Source organism: Oncorhynchus nerka, linkage group LG3 (assembly GCF_034236695.1).
Source record: "Oncorhynchus nerka isolate Pitt River linkage group LG3, Oner_Uvic_2.0, whole genome shotgun sequence".
NCBI lineage: Eukaryota > Metazoa > Chordata > Actinopteri > Salmoniformes > Salmonidae > Oncorhynchus > Oncorhynchus nerka.
The window spans coordinates 28763383-28786990 of NC_088398.1; the positions used below are offsets into that span (position 1 = coordinate 28763383).

General features: G+C 43.8%; 1 protein-coding gene across 1 annotated transcript in view; it reads right to left on the minus strand.

Moving 5' to 3' along the window:
• Positions 1-23608, minus strand: part of LOC115106313 (R-spondin-2-like) — a 75626-nt gene that overhangs the window by 11539 nt on the left and 40479 nt on the right. Inside the window, exons 3-4 of the mRNA XM_029628914.2 lie at positions 14775-14918; positions 14196-14384 (exon numbers count right to left, since the gene is read on the minus strand). Of these exons, the coding sequence (XP_029484774.1) occupies positions 14196-14384; positions 14775-14918 (333 nt within the window). The remainder of the gene's footprint in view (positions 1-14195; positions 14385-14774; positions 14919-23608) is intronic.

The window sequence follows — 23608 nt, forward strand, 5'->3', positions numbered from 1 at the left end:
CTCAGCCGTGTAATAAAACACGTAGTACAGTTACAGACAGCCCAAACGGTTGCCGTCTCCTCAGAGCCCATGGCGTATTGCCTTCGTGTGCTGAGCTGAGTACAACCTTTATGAGCGGGCCTCAACTTAAGTGCTCTGCTTCTCCTTCCCTGTGTTTGTCTGTGTTCACAAACACCGACGCACACACGCACGTATGCTCGCGCGCACACGCACACGCACACACACACACACACGCACACACGCACACACACACACACACACACACACACACACACACACACACACACACACACACACACACACACACACACACACAGCGCAGCAGCTGGTAGGCCTGTACTTGTTGCTTTGTTGTGTCTGTGTGTCTGTTCCCTGGGTCCAAGCTCCTGGACATGAGTGGGTCAAAAGCCGCAGCCTCTCTCTGTGAATCATCAGGCTCTAATTAAAAGCTGTGATGTCTCTATGAAGACCAGGCCCGCCAGAGGTGGATGGAGAGGTGGGAGGGGAGGGGGGAAGAGAGAGATAGAGGGGGAGTGAGAGAGTGAGAGGAGAGAGTGGGAGGGGGGAGAGAGAGCTAGAGGGGGGAGTAAGAGAGAGAGCGAGAAAGAGGGGAGAGAGTGGGAGGGGGAGGTAGAGGGGCTTCTGGTGGCTGAGCCGGTGCAACTGTGCACCAGATGTTCCCAGCCGGCCCCCTTCCCTTCTCCTTACAGCCAGCACACTCAAGGGGGCGGACGCGGGCATGCCAATGTTCCCCTAGAAAATGTGCACAACTACCACCACACTAAAATGTTCTCCTGTGTTGTGTGCACTGCACATTGTCTGTCATTCCGATTGTCTTTGTCATATAGTGCTTGCATGTCTGAAATGTGTGTATGCTTGAGTGTAAGAGAGAGAGAGAGAGAAGACAAGAGTAGAGTAGAGTAGATAAACATAAGCTACACTATGTCCTTTTCTGCTTGAGGTCTGTTTGTCTGATTGTGTCTGTGTACGTGTTTGCACGTGTGTGTGTACGTGTGTGTGCTAAGATGTGTGTGTGTGTTGGTATGCTATGTGTAGTCTGTATGTGGTGATGGAAGCGTGTGCGGGCCACAGTCAGAGAGCTGGAGGTCTGGCAGACAGAGATGCATCCCGGGCAGGGGCCACACTGGGGGCTTTAGGGCCCTCACAGGGGCCATGGAGAAGGTTACTTACATTTGAACACATCCCCTCAATGCGAGTCTGTTGAAGCACCGACAAACCAAATGAACCCTCAGCAGAGAACCTGACTTTACAGCCCTAACGATGTCATGGACAACATCAAACTGTGACAGTACGTGTCTCCCACTTGTGAAACATGTTGATGGGGACTTGAAACGTTTTCCTTCTGCTCTGCTCCCCCTCCAGTGTGCTGCCACTTTGTTTGTTTGTGTACGTTCTGTTTTTGATGGGGCTGTTGCTGTTTAGGCATGTGCCGCCTCATTTCCTCCCAGCCAGAACCTCAGACAGGGAGGCTTTCCTGATCCGTGCTATTTCGCTCTACGCACACTGCCATGGACAGACACGCATACTCGTTTACATACACACGGTCCAAAACAGAGAAGCAGTCAGGCACCTGGACGGGCTACTCCGTGACACACAAATCATCTTGCTTAAACCCAGTCATAGTCCGTTGTTCCGTGGATGTTTCATCATTCAACGTGTCAGATTTCGTCTTAACGCGCCCCTAAACGTCCTCGCCTCACGTCAGAAAACCAAAGCAATAATTCACATGGTCATCGCCGTTAAAATGAACGAGAGAAATGCCTGGGATTTCCATGCTGTAATGTGACTACATGCGCCTAGCGAGTCCGTTCGGTAAAACGACTAGTTTGTCGGGCCAATGAGTGGGAGAACAAAAGCCCCCCCCCCCTCCCTCGTTCTTCCTGCTTGGAACCGACCAGATGACAATAACGTGGAGTATGGAGCCCCAGTGAGCACTAATGCACCCCCTCCTCCTCCACCCCCCTGGTCTTTGAAAGGCCTCCACATGTTTATGGCTCATGCCTGTGGTATGACGATGGATTCTCCATATAAAAGCCAGCAAGGATCATGGGGTGTTTCAAATATTGCTCTCCGAAGACAGTTGCTGACAAAATGACAGCGGCCATATTTATTTTGGTCAGGGAGCAGGGCACTTTGTGGGGAGTTAATCAGAGACTCCCTCCTCCGAAGCCTCCTTTGAGGAATGCAACCACGGCAGAGAAGGACCGGAGACTACTGGTAATGACTTTCTCCTCCTGTGGAAGATTTAACACCGCGAAAAACGCTCGAGAGGCAGAAAAATAAACCCAAAGTTTGGTCAGGGAACCGTCAGTATAAATCAAGTGTTGATTGGCTGTGCGCTTGGATAATCAATTCCCATCCGGTTAAGAGACGCAAGAAATAATATAATAAGTGCTTATAGGAAAAGGAATGATCTACGGCAGCGACTGGTGGGGACTGAGGATGACTGAAAGCAGAACTTGTGTGTTAACTTGTGAGTGCGACCGCAGCGTATGGCTATAACTGCCATTGGCCCAGGGCTGCAGAGGTCCCGGCCAATCCAATGGCAGGTTGATGTCTTTCCTTCTGACCCTCTATCTGAGTCTCAGAAACACGGCAGTAAACACTCTCTAACCTCTCTACCTCGCCATTCCAATAGATCTCAAATCTCAAGCTCAGAGGTGAAATGAATGCCACACAGCGCTCAACGACGGCCTCATTATCACCGAGAGCTACCGGTTCCCTGAATATCCTGACTCGTCACATCTTAATGAATAATCTTAATGAATCATTTCAGATACATTACATAGTTAATGCATGTCACCGTGTCACCAGCTCTGGAGAACAGTGGCGAATGGTAGATGTCAGAGGGGGACAGAGCTGCCCCTGTGGCCGCGAGGAGGCGCGGCACTTCTGAAGGCCCCACTTAGTGGCTACCGTGTCGGCCGTGCCGTGCGGGCTAATTAAATGAAGATTAGGCCATGGCTCTCGCAGTCACAACAGGCTGCCGCGTGGGGCGCGCATAATCACTCTGACAGGCCAGCAGCCAATTAGTGCTCTCCATCTGCCCTAGGAAAGCACTTGGCGGCTCACATTTATCACTTGGCGGCTCACATTTACATTAACCCGGGCCGGAGTTTGCCTGTTAATCATCGGCCCCATTCCGGATTTGCCACGGAATCATCAGGACTCCGGAATCATCATCTACAAATCATCTCCTTTTTGTTTCGCGAGAGCATTCAAGAGGTTTGGTCGAGTGTGGTGGCAGAGGCAAATCACTTGCTGTTCGGTTTGGACGAGGCCTGTCCCGTGAACTTCTCTGGGGAGGAAAAGGAGCGCACTCCATAAGAGAGGAGTCTGTCAGCCTGTGTTCCGCAAACTGGCGTGATGATGGCAGCAGGAGAGGGAGCGGGGTATGTCTGACAGGCACACAAACATCCAGAAATTTGTTGGGGGATATTGGTTTTCCAAATCAACAAACACGGACCAGAGTCAGATGTGATCAGCGGATAGCCTTTGCTAGCACCTAAATCTCTTGGCTTTCTGACTGTAAACAGGCAAATTCTGTGTGACACAGTACACATATACACACACACACACACTAGAGCTTGTAAGTAAGAACTTGAATGTAAGCATTTCACTGTATGGCTTGTATTCTGTATTCTGTATGGCTTGTATTAGTTGTATTCTGTCATGTGAATCAACTTTGATTTGACACACACACACACAAACACATCAAGCGAATCCTAGCTTGAGCTTGTTGGTGTCACGGACGGTGTGTGTTACAGACAGGCGGCCGCGCTTCCTCCCAAACGGATTTGGGGCAGTCACACTTCTCAGTGCATCGTTTTACAGGAGGACCAAACCGACCGCCACACATGGTTCCCAGACGGAGACGGCCAGGGGGTCCACAGAGCTGTGTGTTCCCTACAGAACCACACTGCAGAACCACACTGGGGTAGACAAAATCTACAGACCCACACTTAAGGGTTAGACAGAACCTGGTCCACAGCCCTGTGTGTTCACTTCACAACCACACTGGGTTAGACAGAACCTGTGGACACACTCTGAGGTGGCTGCTGAGCACAAAGTTGCTGCCTATCACTCTCTGTCCGATTCCATAGCTCTTTAATGGCTGACGAAGACCTCACAGGCCTTCTAGCTTTCATCTAGCCATGTTACTTTATATGGACACTGAAATACTGAAATACTACTAATACTGAAATACTAATACTGTATAACAAGTCACAACTTTTTTCATAGGCTGAAAAAAGGTACCGTATGCATTGCACAATTGTACAGACACGGAAACAGACACACACACAAGTGGTTTTCCAATGAGAAGCATTTGCAGCCTGGCTAAGGCAAGGCAAGTGCTCGGGGCCTGTTCTGAGACGTTTAGCTAAGTGTATGATTGATGATAGTGCGATGGAGGGCTTGGCCTCAGATGAGCTCTACAGCAGAGAAGGTTTCTCCTCTTACACACAGGGGAGATCATTAGCCCCCACCACACTGGCCTACTACTTCTGCTCCTCTCCGCTTCCAGCACAGGTACCTAACCCAATGACCGTAGACAATCATTATGGGGTCTCTCTTTCACAGGTACCTAACCCAATGACCGTAGACAATCATTATGGGGTCTCTCTTTCACAGGTACCTAACCCAATGACCGTAGACAATCATTATGGGGTCTCTCTTTCACAGGTACCTAACCCAATGACAGTAGACAATCATTATGGGGTCTCTCTTTCACAGGTACCTAACCCAATGACAGTAGACAATCATTATGGGGTCTCTCTTTCACAGGTACCTAACCCAATGACAGTAGACAATCATTATGGGGTCTCTCTTTCACAGGTACCTAACCCAATGACAGTAGACAATCATTATGGGGTCTCTCTTCCACAGGTACCTAACCCAATGACAGTAGACAATCATTATGGGGTCTCTCTTTTTCTAACAGTCTACCTTACACTCTCCAAATCCACGCTGTCGCCATGGTGCCTGGGAGTCTTGGCTCATCTCATGTCTCCGTCTTTTAGAAATGATCCCACTCTGGGCTGGCTAGTCAGTATTTACACAGAAAACGCAAACAAGAGTTACCCAAATGTCACGCTTGTCAATGACAACTGGCGACTTCAGAGCCGTCTGTGAATCTGAGAGCGGATTTGCAGAGCAGTAGAAAATTAGCCAATGAGGTTCAATGGTGTGTTTGTGTAAGACCTGACCACTCAGCCTAAATCCAAAAACCAGGGATCACAGAAAGATTAAGTAGGCGTTTTTAGAGCTTAAACATTTTAAGTTGTTTACACAGCATCTAATACTATTCAAATGGAATAACCCATCACTTGGAGGTTAGGAGAAGGATGGGGGGGGGGCTGTCTGCAATGAATTTAAGCAGAAAGAGGAAGTTACAGTGTAAAAGAGAGAGAGGGAGAGAGACAGAGAGAGGGAGAGAGAGAGGGAGAGACAGAGAGAGAAAGAGAGACAGAGGGAGAGAGAGACAGACAGAGGGAGAGACAGAGAGAGAGAGAGAGAGAGAGAGAGAGAGAGGGAGAGAGTGGGAGAGAGATAGAGGGAGAGAGAGCGACAGGAATAGAGAGAGAGCGAGAGAGAGAGGGGGATATGGAGAGATGTACATGTTATATCTCTGTTTGTAAACCAGAGTCTGATGACAGGATTAATGTTTCTATATTTTTAGGATTGCGGTGAAATCTCCTGAGGGAGAATCCTAATTGGAGGTGAATAATAAGAACACATACATTGACTATTGGCAGTCCCCCCCCGACATCATTGCAAGAGCACAATATGTACTGCAGTTTTGACTATGCTGTGCAACGTCTCTTCAGCTTGGCAACAAAAACAATAACAACGGTGGTGGGGTGGACGCTGCGCTGTTTCCACCTAATGCAGATTTAATCTTTAACTAAATACATAATTAGTAATCGTAGCCTGGCAATTGAAACAGGATGCCACAACAAAAACATGGCTGGCCAGAGCGACTATGTCATTACAGTGGGTCAGGAGAAATTGAAATTGAAGTACACTTTCTAATCTTTTGGCCCATACATATTGGTTCGAGATTCCTTCTTCCCCAAATGAAAAATGTAAATGTTCCCATTCACAGAACGATCAAACAAAGAGACACTTATACTCTATACTTTTGTGGGAAAGGTCTGATGTGTATTAGTGTGCAGCACAATATGTCACAGCTTGCCACAAGCTAAAGGAAAGTACTTCAAACAAAACAAATTCTCCATGTACTGAATTAGATTTCTGAACGTTCACCATTATTACATTTTTTGTATTGGATATATATATATATATATATATATATATATATATATATATATTTTCAATTCTTATTGAATTGTTGCTGTTGCTTTCCTAATTGTTATGCATCACTTTGCTTTGTCAACATTGACCTTGTTATCATGCAATTAAATGCATATTGAAGTTGAAGAGAGAGAGAGAGAGAGAGAGAGAGAGAAGAGAGAGATGAGAGAGAGAGAGAGAGAGAGAGAGATGAGAGAGAGAGAGAGAGAGCGTCAGCATGTCATTGCAGAGGCCAATGGAACAGCTACTGATAAGGCATGTTTATGGCCCTTTCAGCAGACCACCCTGGGGAGAGAAGAGAGGATGGAAGCAACAGAACAGCAGTCTGTCATCCCTGAGGGAGGGAAGAGGTGAGGAGAAGAAGACTGGCACCCAACAGCAGTGGTGGAAAAGGTAAAGATAGTCAAAATAAAGATACCTTAATGGAAAATGACTCAAGTAAAAGTCACCCAGTAAAATACTACTCGGGTAAGTCTAAAAGTATTTGGTTTTAAATATACTTAAGCATCAAAAGTAAACCGAATTGCTAAAATATCCTTAAATTGGCTAATATTTTGACATTGATCAATGAGATTACAACCTATATTAACCCACTTAAAGACAGCCAAAAGTTAGTTGAATTTCCAATATCATATTACTATGATTTCAACCATCTAAAAGCACAATCAAATTCCAATAAAAATAATAATTCACCCAATGTTTATCACAGTGCTTTCAATCATTTTAAAAGCATGGCAAGGTTCAAATAGGAATACAATGTCAGATATTATGTTTATTTATACCACATATTAATGTGTAATCACTGTGCTTCATCTAATAGCACAACCAAATGACCTGGATTGCAGATTCTGCACAGATTATTACAGTGATTGTGAAGATCTCACAAACCTGCGACAACCGATTCATGCCATCTTGAACATGCACACTTGATGATTACATGTGACGACAACTGTGGTTACAGTAACCTCAAAATGTGGCCATGGATGTGTAACTACTTTTGAGGTTGAATGTTACATTAGTTTGTAAGATAGCCTTAACTTTAGGCTATTTACTGTGAAAGTAATATTGAATTGTGTTTGGTTGACAACGCAACAAATTATCTACGTTTAAAAGAGCAGTATCTACAGTACTGCTGGAAAAGTTCCATTTGAGCCTTTGGCTTAAACCCATTTTTCAACTTTCATTTTTGGTTGAGTTGGAGACGTGAATCCAACATGTCATTTGTTAACTGTCGTCAAGTTAATAGGCTATTTATTTGACTTCAAAAGTGATATTCAATTGTTTGGTTGTCAACGCAACCAAATATCAACATTTGAAGGAGATGTATCTTCTGTTTGGATAGTTCCATCTGTGCACTGACTTGGTCTGGCTTTAATTCCAGTTGGTCTACAAATGAATAATTGCCATGTTGGATTCACGTCTCTATCTCAAAACAAAACAAAAATCTAAGTTAAAGAAGAAGTTATAGGACTAAATCAAATCCAACGTTAAATGCACTTTAATCAAATTAAGTTTGATTTGATTCACTCCTATTCTTTTGGTAAACAAACATACATACTGTACTCAACCAGACACGACACTACAGGTTTCTTCATGGTTCCCAAACCAAAAACAGATTTAATGCGTTGATCAGTTATGTATAGAGCCGTGTCCTCCTCTTTCTAAAGATCTAATTTAACTGTGCTGGATATAAGAATAAGAATATGTGAATAGTGCGTAAATAGTATTTTTTTTTGTCTCTTGGTGTCGTGAATATATCAGACACCCTTCAGACGCATCTTCCCATTTCGTTGAGAAATGCTTTGTTTCTTGACATCCTTGACATTATCTGGGCTTTGACTATCTCTCTCCATGTACATTTTCTTGATGAGGGATTATGTCTCTCAGAAGACACTGAGGAAGAAAGATCCTTGACTCGAGCTGGGCCATGTGCGTCAGAGTTAAGATGGGTGACATGAATCTGTAAAGGACTTCCAGTGTTATTTAGGTGCATGGAAATGCAAGCTGGAGGTGATCAGATAAACATTAGCATAAATAATGTATACTTACATACACGTAATATATACATTTATACATAAATATATATATTTACACACAGGTTTACATAAACTGAGTTTAAATGTATTTGGCTAAGGTGTTTCACAATTCCTGACATTTAATCCTAGTAAAGATTCCCTGTCTTAGGTCAGTTAGGATCACCACTTTATTTCAAGAATGTGAAATATCAGAATAATAGCAGAGAGGATGATTTCAGCTTTTATTTCTTTCATCATATTCCCGGTGGGTCAGAAGTTTGCATACACTCAATTAGTATTTGGTAGCGTTGCCTTTAAATTGCTTAACTTGGGTCAAACGCTTCAGGTAGCCTTCCACAAGCTTCCCACAATAAGTTGGGTTAATTTTGACCCATTCCTCCTGACAGAGCTGGATAACTGAGTCAGGTTTGTAGGCCTCTTTGCTCGCACACACTTTTTCAGTTCTGCCCACAAATGTTCTATAGGATTGAGGTCAGGGCTGTGATGGCCACTCCAATACCTTGACTTTGTTGTCCTTAAGCCATTTTGCCACAACTTTGGAAGTATGCTTGGGGTCATTGTCCATTTGGAAGACCAATTTGCGACCAAGCTTTAACTTCCTGACTGATGTCAATATATCCACGCAATTTTCCTACCTCATGATGCCATCTATTTTGTGAAGTGCACCAGTCCCTCCTGCCGCAAAGCACCCCCACAACAATGTGCTGCCACCCCCGTGCTTCACGGTTGGGATGGTGTTCTTCGGTTTGTAAGCCTCCCCCTTTACCCTCCAAACATAACGATGGTCATTATGGTCAAACAGCTCAATTTTTTTCTCATCAGACCAGAGGACATTTCTCCAAAAAGTACCATCTTTGTCCCGATGTGCAGTTGCAAACCGTAGTCTGGCTTTGTTATGGCGGTTTTGGAACAGTGGCTTCTTACTTGCTGAGCGGCCTTTCAGGTTATGTCGATATAGGACTCGTTTTACTGTGGATATAGATACTTTTGTACCCGTTTTCTCCAGCATCTTCACAAGGTCTTTTGCTGTTGTTCTGGGATTGATTTGCACGTTTCACACCAAAGAACGTTCATCTCTAGGAGACAGAACACATCTCCCTCCTGAGCGGTATGACGGCTGCGTGGTCCCATGGTGTTTATACTTGCTTACTATTGTTTGTACAGATGAACGTGATACATTCAGACATTTGGAAATTGCTCCCAAGGATGAACCAGACTTGTGGAGGTCTACAATGTTTTTTCCGAGGTCTTGGCTGATTTCTTTTGATTTTCCCATGACGTCAAGCAAAGAGGCACTGAGTTTGAAAGTAGGCCTTGAAATATATCCACATGTACACCTCCTATTGACTCAAATGATGTCAATTAGCCTATCAGACGCTTCTAAAGTCATGACATCATTTTCTGGAATTTTCCAAGATGTTTAAAGGCTTAGTGTATGTAAACTTCTGACCCACTGGAATTGTGATACAGTGAATTATAAGTGAAATAATCTGTCTGTAAACAATGTTTGTAAAAAATTACATGTGTCATGCACGTAATAAATTTCCTAATCAACTTGCCAAAACTATAGTTTGTTGATAAGAAAAAAAAAGATTTAATGACTCCAACATAAGTGTATGTAAACTTCCGACTTCAACTGTACAGTCGTTGCCAAAAGTTGAGAAAGACACAAATATACATTTTCACAGTCTGCTGCCTCAATTTGTATGATGGCAATTTGCATATATTCCAGAATGTTATGAAGAGTGATCAGATGAATTACAATTAATTGCAAAGTCCCCCTTTGCCATGCAAATGAACTGAATCCCCCAAAAACATTTCCACTGCATTTCAGCCCTGCCAAAAAAAGGACCAGCTGACATCATATCAGTGATTCTCTCGTTAACACAGGTGTGAGTGTTGACGAGGACAAGGCTGGAGATCACTCTGTAATACTGATTGAGTTTGAATAACAGATTGGAATCTTCAAAAGGAGGGTGGTGCTTGGAATCATTGTTCTTCCTCTGTCAACCATGGTTAACTGCAAGGAAACACATGCCGTCATCATTGCTTTGCACAAAAAGAGCTTCACAGGCAAGGATATTGCTGCCAGTAAGATTGCACCTAAATCAACCATTTATCGGATCATCAAGAACTTCAAGGAGAGCGGTTCAATTGTTGTGAAGAAGGTTTCAGGGCACCCAAGAAAGTCCAGCAAGCTCCAGGGCCATCTCCTAGTTGTTGATTCAGTTGCGGGATCGGGGCACCACCAGTACAGAGCTTGCTCAGGAATGGCAGCAGGCAGGTGTGAGTGCATCTGCACGCACAGTGAGGCGAAGACTTTTGGAGGATGGCCTGGTGTCAAGAAGGGCAGCAAAGAAGCCACTTCTCTCCAGGAAAAACATCAGGGACAGACTGATATTCTGCAAAAGGTACAGGGATTGGACTGCTGAGGACTGGGGTAAAGTAATTTTCTCTGATGTATCCCCTTTCCGATTGTTTGGGGCATCCGGAAAAAAAGCTTGTCTGGAGAAGACAAGGTGAGTGCTACCATCAGTCCTGTGTCATCCCAACAGTAAAGCATCTTGAGACCATTCATTTATGGGGTTGCTTCTCAACCAAGGGAGAGGGCTCACTCACAATTTTGCCTAAGAACAGAGCCATGAATAAAGAATGGGACCAACACATCCTTTGAGAGCAACTTCTCCCAACCATCCAGGAACAGTTTGGTGACGAACAATGCCTTTTCCAGCATGATGGAGCACCTTGCCATAAGGCAAAAATGATAACTAAGTGGCTTGGGTAACAAAACATCTATATTTTGGGTCCATGGCCAGGAAACTCCCCAGACCTTAATCCCATTGAGAACTTGTGGTCAATCCTCAAGAGGATAAACAAAAACCCACAAATTCTGACAAACTCCAAGCATTGATTATGCAAGAATGGGCTGCCATCTGTCAGGATGTGGTCCAGAAGTTAATTGACAGCATGCCAGGGTGGATTGCAGAGGTCTTGAAAAAGAAGCGTCAACATCGCAAATATTGACTCTTTGCATCAACTTCATGCAATTGTCAATAAAAGCCTTTGACACTTATGAAATGCTTGTAATTATACTTCAGTATTCCATAGTAACATGTGACAAAAATATCTAAAGACACTGAAGCAGCAAACTTTGTGGAAATTAATATTTGTGTCATTCTCAAAATATATTTCCTGTCTCATTTTAATCCATAGCAATCTAACCCAATACGTATCCCAAATACTGGTGTTCAGTGGGAAGAAATGACATGCAGTCCAAATGATATTTTCTTAACCCAGCCTTTCCTCCGTGTCACTCGGGATTCTACTCTAGTTCACACTCTAACTGATTTTCTTGTTGGTTTGTATTGTTGTAAAGGTATATTTAGAAGAAAAAAACATACATTGTGGTTATAGCCTGGGAAAAATCCTATTTACATCTAATTTGTTATACTGCGGAGCAAAGCCATGGTGTATTAGATTGCATTGGAGGGACTTACTGACCAAAGTCCCTTGAATATGTTGTAATTTAAAAGGTCAACTGGGAGGTATTTAATAATGAAACCGGGCATAATGAGGCCTTTCCATGAACCTCTTGATCTTCATCCACCAGCTTGGACCACTTCCTGGTCACCTGCACACCAAAGGGAAATACAGACATTCCTCCCATTGGATTACTCTTCACTATCACTTATGTGAAGTGATTATTTTACAATGTCAGTCGGTCTGGAACTGGGACTGGGTCCATGCTGCCTGCCTGAAATGAATCTCTGTGCTGTGTGGAACCCTGAGGATTTCTTGTTCTTTTCTTTCTTGGCATTCCCTTATCCCGCTCGACTTAAATGGCTTCCATTTTACATAGTATTTATTTAAACAGCTTGACATGGACGAGTCTTTCGTTTCACAGGCTTAGTTTTGGGGGATAGGATTTTTCACTACCACTTGAGCGGCTTGAGGGTCGGGGAGTTAACAGTTCCGTTTAAGTACAAAACTCAACTTTATGATACGAGCCACCTCTGCCATTCTTGTAACCAAAAAGAGCACACAGCAACGACTACAGACAGCTTTAACAACACAACTCAATTGAAGCCATGGACCATTCCCAGAAACATTGAATGGGGTGAAGACACTAATAGATGACCGTATCAACCATGAGCGAGGTTGACGTTAGAGGCCCCCACACTTGGTTTCTACAGGCTAGCAGAAAAATAGCTTTGCTATGCATTCAATTGAGACTTTTCACAATAACTCTCCATCACTGACCTCATACTAGATAATTGATGCCAGTAACACAGGCCCAACAATGGCAGGTTTTAATTAAAGAAGAGACCATAAAATACTTTGGAAAAGGTCAAGCAAGCAGTGCTAAATTAGGGGGAGAAAAATTCCTAAAGAAAAAAACAGAACAGGGGATAGGAACACATAATCACCCCAATGGGCACACATTATTTGAATCAATGTTGTTTATGCATCATTTCAATGTTTCCACGCCAGTTTCACTGGGCACAGTTAATTCAACGTATTTTCAACGTTGGTTCCATGCACATGGACCAGCTAGAGTCAAAAAACTGCCAAATGGGACAGTTTCCAAGCCAGAAAGCACTGCCTGCCTCAATATTGCTCAATCATGGTTTATTTCAAGTTTATTTACTCTCTCACCAACTCACTAAATGGTACTCGGATTTAACATGCAATAACAAAAATGGAGGAAGATCCTGGAGAGAGTAGGATATTTTCCTGCTTTTTTTGAACAATGTTCTCTTTCATCATTTTCCGAGAGGCTTGAACCCAATCTACCGTTCTGTCCCTATAACTCCTATATCTCCTTGTTTTGCCTAAGGAAGCGTATACACAGCACATCCTAATCCGAAATCACATTGACTGGAGTTAGGGACATATTTGAGTGAGGGGCAACTTTTCTGTCATCACCTCGTCAATAAGCACACTTGAACGAGGCCACCGCTCTAAATGGTGTGTTTGGATCATCTGTGAAGAACTGAATACCTTCAGAAAAAATATTTTCCTAGCTGTATTTACACAAAAAAATATTTCCAGATCTGACTTCTCATTTAATGGTCAACGTACATGCTGTGCGTACCGCAAATAACTTTCAAATGGACGGGAGGAAACAGAGAGTGCCATTGAGGAAACCTGCAGTTCATACTTTGAAGAATTCCACTGAAAAGAGAGAGAGAAATATACCCAGAAAAACCTGGTGAGCTGGCTTGAATGGGGCGGCCATGGAAAAATACTGATATTTCATGCATGAAAACACCACTGTGCACCCAAAAGGTAAAAAGAAAAAGGCAGAACGTGGTGGGTTTGTGTTTGAGGGACACACAGTGTTAAAGTGGGCTAGAGCAGCAGACATACCTGTTGGGACTCTGAGACCAGAGAGGGGAAATGGTTTCTCCCAAGAGGGAGTTCTGGCCCCTTACCCTAGATACAAGTCTCTAAAACACAGGTGTCAAACTCATTCCACGGAGGGTCGAGTGTCTGCAGGTTTTCGCTCTTCCCGTGTACTTGATTGATGAATTAAGGTCACTAATTAGTAAAGAACTCCCCATACCTGGTTATCTAGGCCTTAAATGAAAGGGAAAAAACTAATACCTGCAGACACTAGGCCCTCCACGGAATGGGTTTGACACCGCTGCTCTAAAGCACTATAATCCTTGAGGAGAGGCTAGACTTGCACACGACAGACACACCACAGACCAAAAACACCCTAAAGATAGAGATGGATGACACACACACACACACACACACACACACATTATCCATCTACCCACCCAAACAGCTGTCTGCCCATATGGCGTTACGTCTTACCTCTCCTGCAGTGCCTAATGGCCATTTTGCATCTCTTGGACTCGGCGATAGTGGGGCAGGGTATAGTGTCCTTGGGCGGCTTCTTCACGATGTGCCGCGTCCGGGTCTCCAGACCCCACTTGAAGCCGCAGGTTTTGTTTCTCCTGGTGCAGGACCCCCACTCGCTCCACTGGCCCACCTCGCAGCCTTCTGCGTGGGGAGAGACATGAGTCATTAAAGGGTAGCGCCAGGGAGACTCGATGGAGGGTCCAAATCAAGGTTCCCTACAGTACATAGTGAATAGACTAGGATGGCCATAACCTCCTGGTGTGTGGTCCTTTCCATCCTTCTACTGTTTCATTCAAAAAACATATACTAGAGGTTACAAGGCAAAATACTGTTGGGTAAAGCCAGAAGTTCTAGGAGATCCTGCCTCAATGTGATCCACATTGTCGACTTTCCACATTTCAAACACAGTATGAATTACTCCAAAAAGACACCCTATTCCCTATATAGTGCACTACTTTGGACCAGAGCCCAGTAGTGCACTACATAGGGAATACGGAGACACACACATGTCTTTGCTGTTTCCCGTCTTACCTCCACACTCCATGGTGTCCTCCAGGGGCGCAAAGCCCTCGGGGCACTTCTCGGAGCAGCGCCCTTTGTGCAGGTAAAACCCTGCCTTGCACTTGGTGCAGAAGTCTTTACTGAAGCAGGACTCACAGTTATCTATCCTGCACCCTGTGGGGAGGGAAGAGGAGACGAGATGAGAGGCGACGCGGGGAGAGGAGGGGAAGAGAGGAGAGAAGAGGTCTCGGCAAGGCCAGGACTAGGCAGCGGTACAGTACAGTATACACTCATACCATCTGGAGTTGATAGAAGACTAAGGGGGTTTGGGGAAGGAGATGGAGTTCTTGAAAGGATTACTGCCCCCCTCCAAAAGAAAGCCTCTGTGTTGATGTCCTGTGAATCATATAATCATATATCTCCAGGGCTGTGCTATATTTCAGCACACTCGGTTTTCAGTGTGAGCGGGTGAAGAGTGCGAACTGTGAAATAACAACAGCAAAGTTAGTGAAACATTACCTCACTGTGACCCCTTTCAACACAGGCAGGAAAACAGATCACTAGCCTGACATCCGACAGTCTGGAGACAACACAGAGGTCTGGGCCTGGTTCTCTTGTCCTAGCCATGAATGGGTTTGAGGGATTCCATTTTGTTTTGGGGGGTGGATTCTATTTCGATTTGAAATATATTTTTTTAAAGCAAGTTAGTGTTACCCATGATTCCAATGTATGTTTGATATGGCTTATTCTAATCTTAGTGTTATCAGACATTGCATCATTGGTGGGGGTAAGAATGAACTTTTGGTGATTAGGAAGATGGCATACAGCTGTGATAGAATCCTCAGTTTTGTGTTAGTTTGGGTTGGGGAACAAAAAGATTGCGAGCCCCTGCCAAACGAACTAACCAACGCTGATGTCTTTGGTGAGAAACACAACGCCACACTTATCGTCCCACGCCCCACCCTGCCGGGCTGAAACGCAGCACTGTGCGGCGAGTCATCAAGCCTTTTACTCTGCAATTAGCACGTTCAGGCAGGGGCCCAAATTACACGAGCCGCACCGACGGGGCGACGCACTGGGCTGCATGATTAAAAGGAAGCCCTCACCCGAGCTGTCTAATTTATGACACTCCTCAGAATCCCTAAATCGCCTGATTGGTTGGCTAACCCCAATCTATATCAGAGGAGGCCGGTGGGAGGACCTATAGGAGGATGGGCTTATTGTCATGGCTGGAATGGAATAAATGGAACGTATCAAGCATATCAAACTTATAGAAACCACATGTTTGACTCTGTTCCATTAATTCCATTTCAGCCATGACAATGAGCCCATCCTCCTCCTCCCACCAGCCTCCACTGACCTATAGGCTAGCGAACTAGCAGCAGTCATCTCTATCACTCGCTCTACTAGACTTTCTCAGGTATGGTGGTAACATCTGGTCTTCTCTGTGTCTCCCGGAGAGTCACCATGTGTGCATGTGAGTGTGTGATTGTGTGTCGAAGTAATTATCCACATGTAACAGATATAGAGTACAAGGCCCAAAACTCTTATCTAGGACCCTATTGCGGGCCCGGAGAAGGTTCTCACAATCACGCCCCTTAATTACACCATCTCCAGCTAACCATCGGGCCTCCTCTGCATTCCTCCGCAACGACGGAGGTCCCTCCCCTTTTCACTTTGAACCCCTAAGTATGGCCTCTACCCACTCACTCTGACTCTCACGCTTTTCCAACCCTGACCAGTCTAAACAAACCCGCCGCAAACACACACACATAAGTACACAAGTACGCACATATACACACACGTCACGTCATGTACACACACAAACATACACACGTGTACACACACATAATTGAAACACACAACCATACACACACACGCACATAATTATATATACACACACACCAGAGTTGGTTGGGGACACACCCATCGTGCTGTCGCCCCTGTTGCCTACCTTCTGAAAAGATGACAGGAGGACAAGATGTTCAAATACCAGCCTCCACACCATTCTTGATTCTTTACCTAGATAGATACAGCTGGTTCTCTGGCTGGTCATTGGCATAATGCTTGATTATCACCCTCATCAAAGTTTAATGGATGATGTTCCTGACGCGATATGTATAGGCCTGCTGTAGGCCTATATCTTGAGTTTCAATGGAGAAAAAACATAAATAAAAATGTATATATATATATATATATATATATATATATATACACACAGTTGAAGTCGGACGTTTACATACACCTTAGCCAAGTACATTTAAACTCAATTGTTTTCACAATTCCTGACATTTGAATCCTTGTAAAAATTCCTTGTCTTAGGTCAGTTAGGATCACCGCTTTATTTTAAGAATGTGAAATGTCAGAATAATAGTAGAGAGAATGATTTATTTCAGCTTTTATTTCTTTCATCACATTCCCAGTGGGTCAGAGGTTTACATACACTCAATTAGTACTTGGTAGCATTTCCATTAAATTGTTTAACTTGGGTCAAACGTTTCAGGTAGCCTTCCACAAACTTCCCACAAAAAGTTGGGTGAAATTTTGGCCCATTCCTCCTGACAGAGCAGGTGTAAATGAGTCAGGTTTGTAGGCCTCCTTGCTCGCGCACGTTTTTTCAGTTCTACCCACAAAATGTTCTATAGGATTGAGGTCAGGGCTTTGTGATGGCCACTCCAATACCTCGACTTTGTTGTCCTTAAGCCATTTTGCCACAACGTTGGAAGTATGCTTGGGGTCATTGTCCATTTGGAAGACCCATTTGCGAGCAAGCTTCAACTTCCTGACTGATGTCTTAAGATGTTGCTTCAATATATCCACATAATTTTCCTCACTCATAATGCCATCTATTTTGTGAAGTGCACCAGTCCCTCCTGCAGCAAAGCACCCCCACAACATGATGCTGCCACCCCCATGCTTCACGGTTGGGATGGTGTTCTTCGGCTTGCAAGCCTCCCCCTTTATCCTCCAAACATAACAATGGTCATTATGGCCAAACAGTTCTATTTTTGTTTCATCAGACCAGAGGACATTTCTTCAAAAAGTACCATCTTTGTTCCCATGTGCAAACCATAGTCTGGCTTTCTTATGGCAGTTTTGGAGCAGTGGCGTCTTCCTTGCTGAGCAGCTTTTCAGGTTATGTCGATATAGGACTCGTTTTACTGTGGATATAGATACCTTTGTGCCTGTTTCCTCCAGCATCTTCACAAGGTCCTTTGCTGTTGTTCTGGGATTGATTGCATTTTTCGCACCAAAGTACATTCATCTCTAGGAGACAGAATGCGTCTCCTTCCTGAGCGGTATGAGGGCTCGTGGTCCCATGGTGTTAATACTTGCGTACTATTGTTTGTACAGATGGTCGTGGTACCGTCAGGCGTTTGGAAATTGCTCCCAAGGATGAACCAGACTTGTGGAGGTCTACAATTTTTTTTCTGAGGTCTTGGCTGACTTCTTTTGATTTTCCCATGATGTCAAGCAATGAGGTACTGAGTTTGAAGGTAGGCCTTGAAATATAGCCATAGGTACACCTCCAATTGTCAATTAGCCTATCAGAAGCTTCTAAAGCTATGACATCATTTTCTGGAATTTTCCAAGCTGTTTAAAGGCACAGTGAACTTAGTGTATGTAAACTGCTGACCCACTGTAATTGGGATACAGTGAATTATAAGTGAAATAATCTGTCTGTAAACAATAGTTGGGAACAATTACTTGTGTTATGCACAAAGGAGATGTCCTAACCAACTTGCCAAAACTATAGTTTGATAGCAAGAAATTTGTGGAGTGGTTGAAAAAAAAGAGTTTTAATGACTCCAACCTAAGTGTATGTAAACTTCAACTGACTTCAACTGTATATATACACATACACACATATATATATATGTATCCATGCATGTATGTATGTATATTTATATTTTTTTAACCTTTATTTAACTAGGCAAGTCAGTTAAGAACAAATGACGGCCTAGGAACAGTGGGTTAACTGCCTGTTCAGGGGCAGAACGACAGATGTGTACCTTGTCAGCTCGGGGATTTGAACTTGCAACCTTTCAGTTACCAGTCCAACGCTCTAACCACTAGGCTACCCTGCCGCCACATATATGTACTGTATGTATACATAATATATTTGTCATGTGAATGCTGTATATAAAAGTACCATGTCTGTAGTATGTAATATGTCAAATGTATGTACGTGAAGAAAAAAAACTGGGAAGAAAGTTACAAAACAAAACATGTTTCATCTTTGGGACATTAATCAAATCAGCTACAGCCTAAATGATCTAATGGTAAAAGCACAGTGCAACCTAGGGCAATATAATGGCATTTAATATAAGCTTTTATCCAAAGGAAAAGAGAGAAACTCTCCGGAGGTGACAACCATGTGTGACAACCAGCTGCGATTTGCAGAAACGGGATGTTGGGTTAGGAACCGTGTAAATCCAGTGCTACTGGAACGGATGTGCGGATGTGGTATATGGAGGCATACAACAGTCACTCTCCGATTCAAGAGGTGGTCTGAGGCAGCCTGTAAGACCTCACTGCACCCCGGGATCTTGTTCATTAGGGCACACTAAGGCAATTCCGCAGTAACAGAGTGATAGTGAGACTCTGTTTTTTTTACTTAAAAAATGCATATCCAACAAAAACCAATGAATGAAAAGTTATACAGACAATAGAACTCTATGCCTAAGGGACAACGATTAGCAACTTCCACTGAACATTTGACAAAAACACATTTACTTGAAGAACAGCGCTGATGCAATGTTTGGTAACAGAACGGAGCCACAAACAGCACGAACCGTCATTCTGTGTGTTTAACTTGGCAATCATTGTTTTTTTTGTTGGATATACTGTACATCATAAAGTGAAAAATCTGAGTCTCGGCATCACTCTGTTACAGTGGAATTGCCCTACACTGGACAAGTACAAATAGTTTTATTCCGTTTGGTACCAATTGAAGACAACCTAGACAGAAGAAAACAAACGACACATGGAAGGCAGCCAACATTTACAATATAGACATTTCTGCCTTCTCACCATCTCATCCATGGTCCAACATATCACACACACACGTGCTTATCCCTTGCTTGATAAACACACTGAGCCAATAGAGTTCCGCAGTGCTGTAGAGATTTTGGCATGGAATGAGTGAAACAGGGGAGGTAAGGCAGAGGCCCACACAAATGCAGGATGCACTCGCTCTCCTTTCCCTCCTCCCTACTTTATTTTATTTTTATTTTTATAGCTCTCATCCTTCTCTCCTCTCCTCTTCATTCCCGCTGAAATTAGATATTGGTGGGGCTCGGTGTCAATACACGTCAGGCCCAAGACAGGGACCCAACAGCCAATAAATCAAAGGAGCAAATTGGAAAGCAGCGTTCCTCTTTACCTCTCAAACACAAGCATTCCCAGGCCTGTCATCACCGAAGTCTTTTTCTTTCTGAAGAAGAAGTAAAAGAAAAAAATAACATCTGGCACTACTACGCTCTCAAGCACCGGCATGTTGCGCAACCTGCTGTTACTGACAACAAACAGGAATGGAGACGCTGGTACACCGAAACACACACAACTAACGAGTGCCACAACATTGAAGTTCATCTTACAATATAGAAGTCAAAAACAAGCTTATAGTGAAATGTATTAGCAAACACCGGTGGTAGCGATTCCTGTCCTACTCCTTATCAGATATAATCAAATAAGATACAGCATTCCTTTACAGATATATGACATATGCATAATACAGATAAAGTCGGAAGTTTACATACACTTAGGTTGGAGTCATTAAAACTTGTTTTTCAACCACTCCACAAATTTCTTGCTAACAAACTATAGTTTTGGCAAGTCGGTTAGGACATCTATTTTGTGCATTACACAAGTAATTTTTCCAACAATTGTTTACAGACAGATGATTTCACTTATAACTCACTGTATCACAATTCCAGTGGGTCAGAAGTTGACATACACTAAGTTGACTATGCCTTTAAACGGCTTGGAAAATTCCAGAAAATGATGTCATGACTTTAGAAGCTTCTGATAGGCTAATTGACATCATGAGTCAATTGGAGGTGTACCTGTGGATGTATTTCAAGGCCTACCTTCAAGCTCAGTGCCTCTTTGCTTGACATCATGGGAAAATCAAGACCTCAAAAATAAATTGTAGACCTCCACAGGTCTGGTTCATCCTTGGGAGCAATTTCCAAACGCCTGAAGGTACCACATGCATCTGTACAAACAATAGTACACAAGTATAAACACCATGGGACCACGCAGCCGTCATACCGCTCAGGAAGGAGACGCGTTCTGTCTCCTAGAGATGAACGTACTTTGGTGCAAAAAGTGCAAATCGATCCCCGAACAGCAGCAAAGGACCTTGTGAAGATGCAGGGGGAAAATAGGTACAAAAGTATCTATATCCACAGTAAAACGAGTCCTATATCGACATAACCTGAAAGGCCGCTCAGCAAGGAAGAAGCCACTGCTCCAAAACCGTTTACAACTCCACATTGGGACAAAGATGGTACTTTTTGGAGAAATGTCCTCTGGTCTGATGAAACAAAAATAGAACGGTTTGGCTATAATGACCATCGTTATGTTTGGAGGTAAAAGGGGGAGGCTTGCAAGCCGAAGAACACCATCCCAACCATGAAGCACGGGGGTGGCAGCATCATGTTGTGGGGGTGCTTTGCTGCAGGAGCGACTGGTTCACTTCACAAAATAGATGGCTTCATGAGGAAGGAAAATTATGTAGATATATTGAAGCAACATCTCAAGACATCAGTCAGGAAGTTAAAGCTTGCTCAAAAATGGGTCTTCCAAATGGACAATGACCCCAAGCATACACCCATAGTTGTGGCTAATTGGCTTAAGAACAACAAAGTCAAGGTATTGGAGTGGACATCACAAAGCCCTGACCTCAATTCCATAGAAAATATGTGGGCAGAACTGAAAAAGCATGTGCGAGCAAGGAGGCCTACAAACCCGACTCAGTTACACCAGCTCTGTCAGGAGGAATGGGACCAAATTAACCCAACTTATTGTGGGAAGCTTGTGGAAGGCTACCCGAAACATTTGACCCAAGTTAAACAATTTAAAAGACAATGCTACCAAATACTAATTGAGTGTACGTAAACGTCTGACCCACTGGGATGTGATGAAAGAAATAAAAGCTTAAATAAATAATTCTCTACTATTATTCTGACATTTCACATTCTTAAAATAAGTATGTATGTATGTATGTATGTATGTATGTATGTGTGTGTGTGTGTGTATGTATGTCTGGGGTCAGAGTTGGGTGGATATGAGGGAAGTTCCCACAGGGAGCTGCATCTGCCCGGCTGCTTGTCAGCCTCTGTGGTGGCCAGGGGCCCAACGGAGAGCGCCAGACGAGGCCCCCAGGGGCCCATGGCCCTCAGATGCATAGGAGCAGGTTATAGCCCTCTTTGGGATTAACCTCTGTGCCACCTCCAATGTCTCGTCTAGGTGCCTCTGGGAGACTAATAAGAAATAATGAGGTCATCAGATCTGGCAGGAATCTGATGAAAGGAAGGCTCAATGTTCTTATTGAGGGTTAAAACACATTATCTCCTCTTAGCCTTGTTTCTCAGTTTTTAACTCAATATCAAATCATTTCTGGGTAACAATTAAGTACTGTACTGTGATTGTTTTCAATTAAAAATGGTCAAAAGGAAAAATAAATAGCTTCTTAGTAATGCAATTTCTCAAGCAAGAATTGCAGTAGGGCTGTCTGGGAGTGGGGAGGGGAAACTGAAAAGTAGTTGTTATTGGCAGAGAGGTTTGGAACTCTTTTTCTTATTGTTCTATTATGCCAAAACGCCAACCTGCCAAAACAGGCTGAAATTTCAGGTGGTCAACATCTTTTAAGGGAAAGTCATGGTTGCACTTGTATGAATGTGACTGTTTCCATTTTTTTTGTTTTTTCAGTTTGTGGTTTTCATGTCAACTACATTTGGAGTTGAATCATGGAGCTTTAAAAGCGTGATCTAACCCTGCGAGTCTAGCTGGCAGCGACTCTCCCCTCTCTCTCTGCTGTGGTCTGGATCGAAAATCAGCAAATTTGATCAGGGACACTCAAAGCAATTGTCAATTTCAGAGGTGTTCTGCCTGAGATTGGGTTGACATGGGACATTTGCCATCACTTGATTTATTTCTAAGAATATTCATGTTAAAAACTGTAAATCATTTTTCATAAGATGGAGAATCTGTTGGGAGCCCAGAGAGGGCCTTTCTTGTAAGCTATGGGGGTTAGGTTGTCAAGCCAATCATCAGTCTAATGAAAAGTCACAAAGTCTTCCAGGATGCTAACCAGGACTGCTGTTGAACAAGCAGGCAGCGGCAGTGTCCATGTCCACGATCAGACAGAAAGAAGCTCTGGCACTCAAGTGGGGGAAAACAAACCCCATTTTTCCAGCCTTCCTCTCCAAGCGAGTCTGAGTGAAGCAGCTAGCCTTGTGCTAGCCTAATAGCGCTTTGACCTACTCTCTAAATCAGACGGTTTGGCTGGCATTTAACCCTGGGCTTGCTAGCTGCCACCCGGCCATGTCATGGTGGATTGATGGATGGCAGGAGTTTATGTCACAGGGAAAGGCTGCATGTTCTCCCCTCTGACATTCTCTTTTCTTTCCACGTGGATGTTCTCCAACACCCTGGCGTGGGGCTGGTGGGCGAGACAGAGCCGGCGTTCCCGTCAGTCAGAATGGGCCAGTGGAGAGGAGACACGACAGGCCTGTCAGTTGGTTGTGTCCATTGTGTTGTCTGGCAGTGTGTCTAAACTGTGGTTTGTAAAAGCTGTGATGATTAACTGTCCCTTGGTAAGGCGCAAAGGCCAAAAGCAACTGGTATTTTTCTGG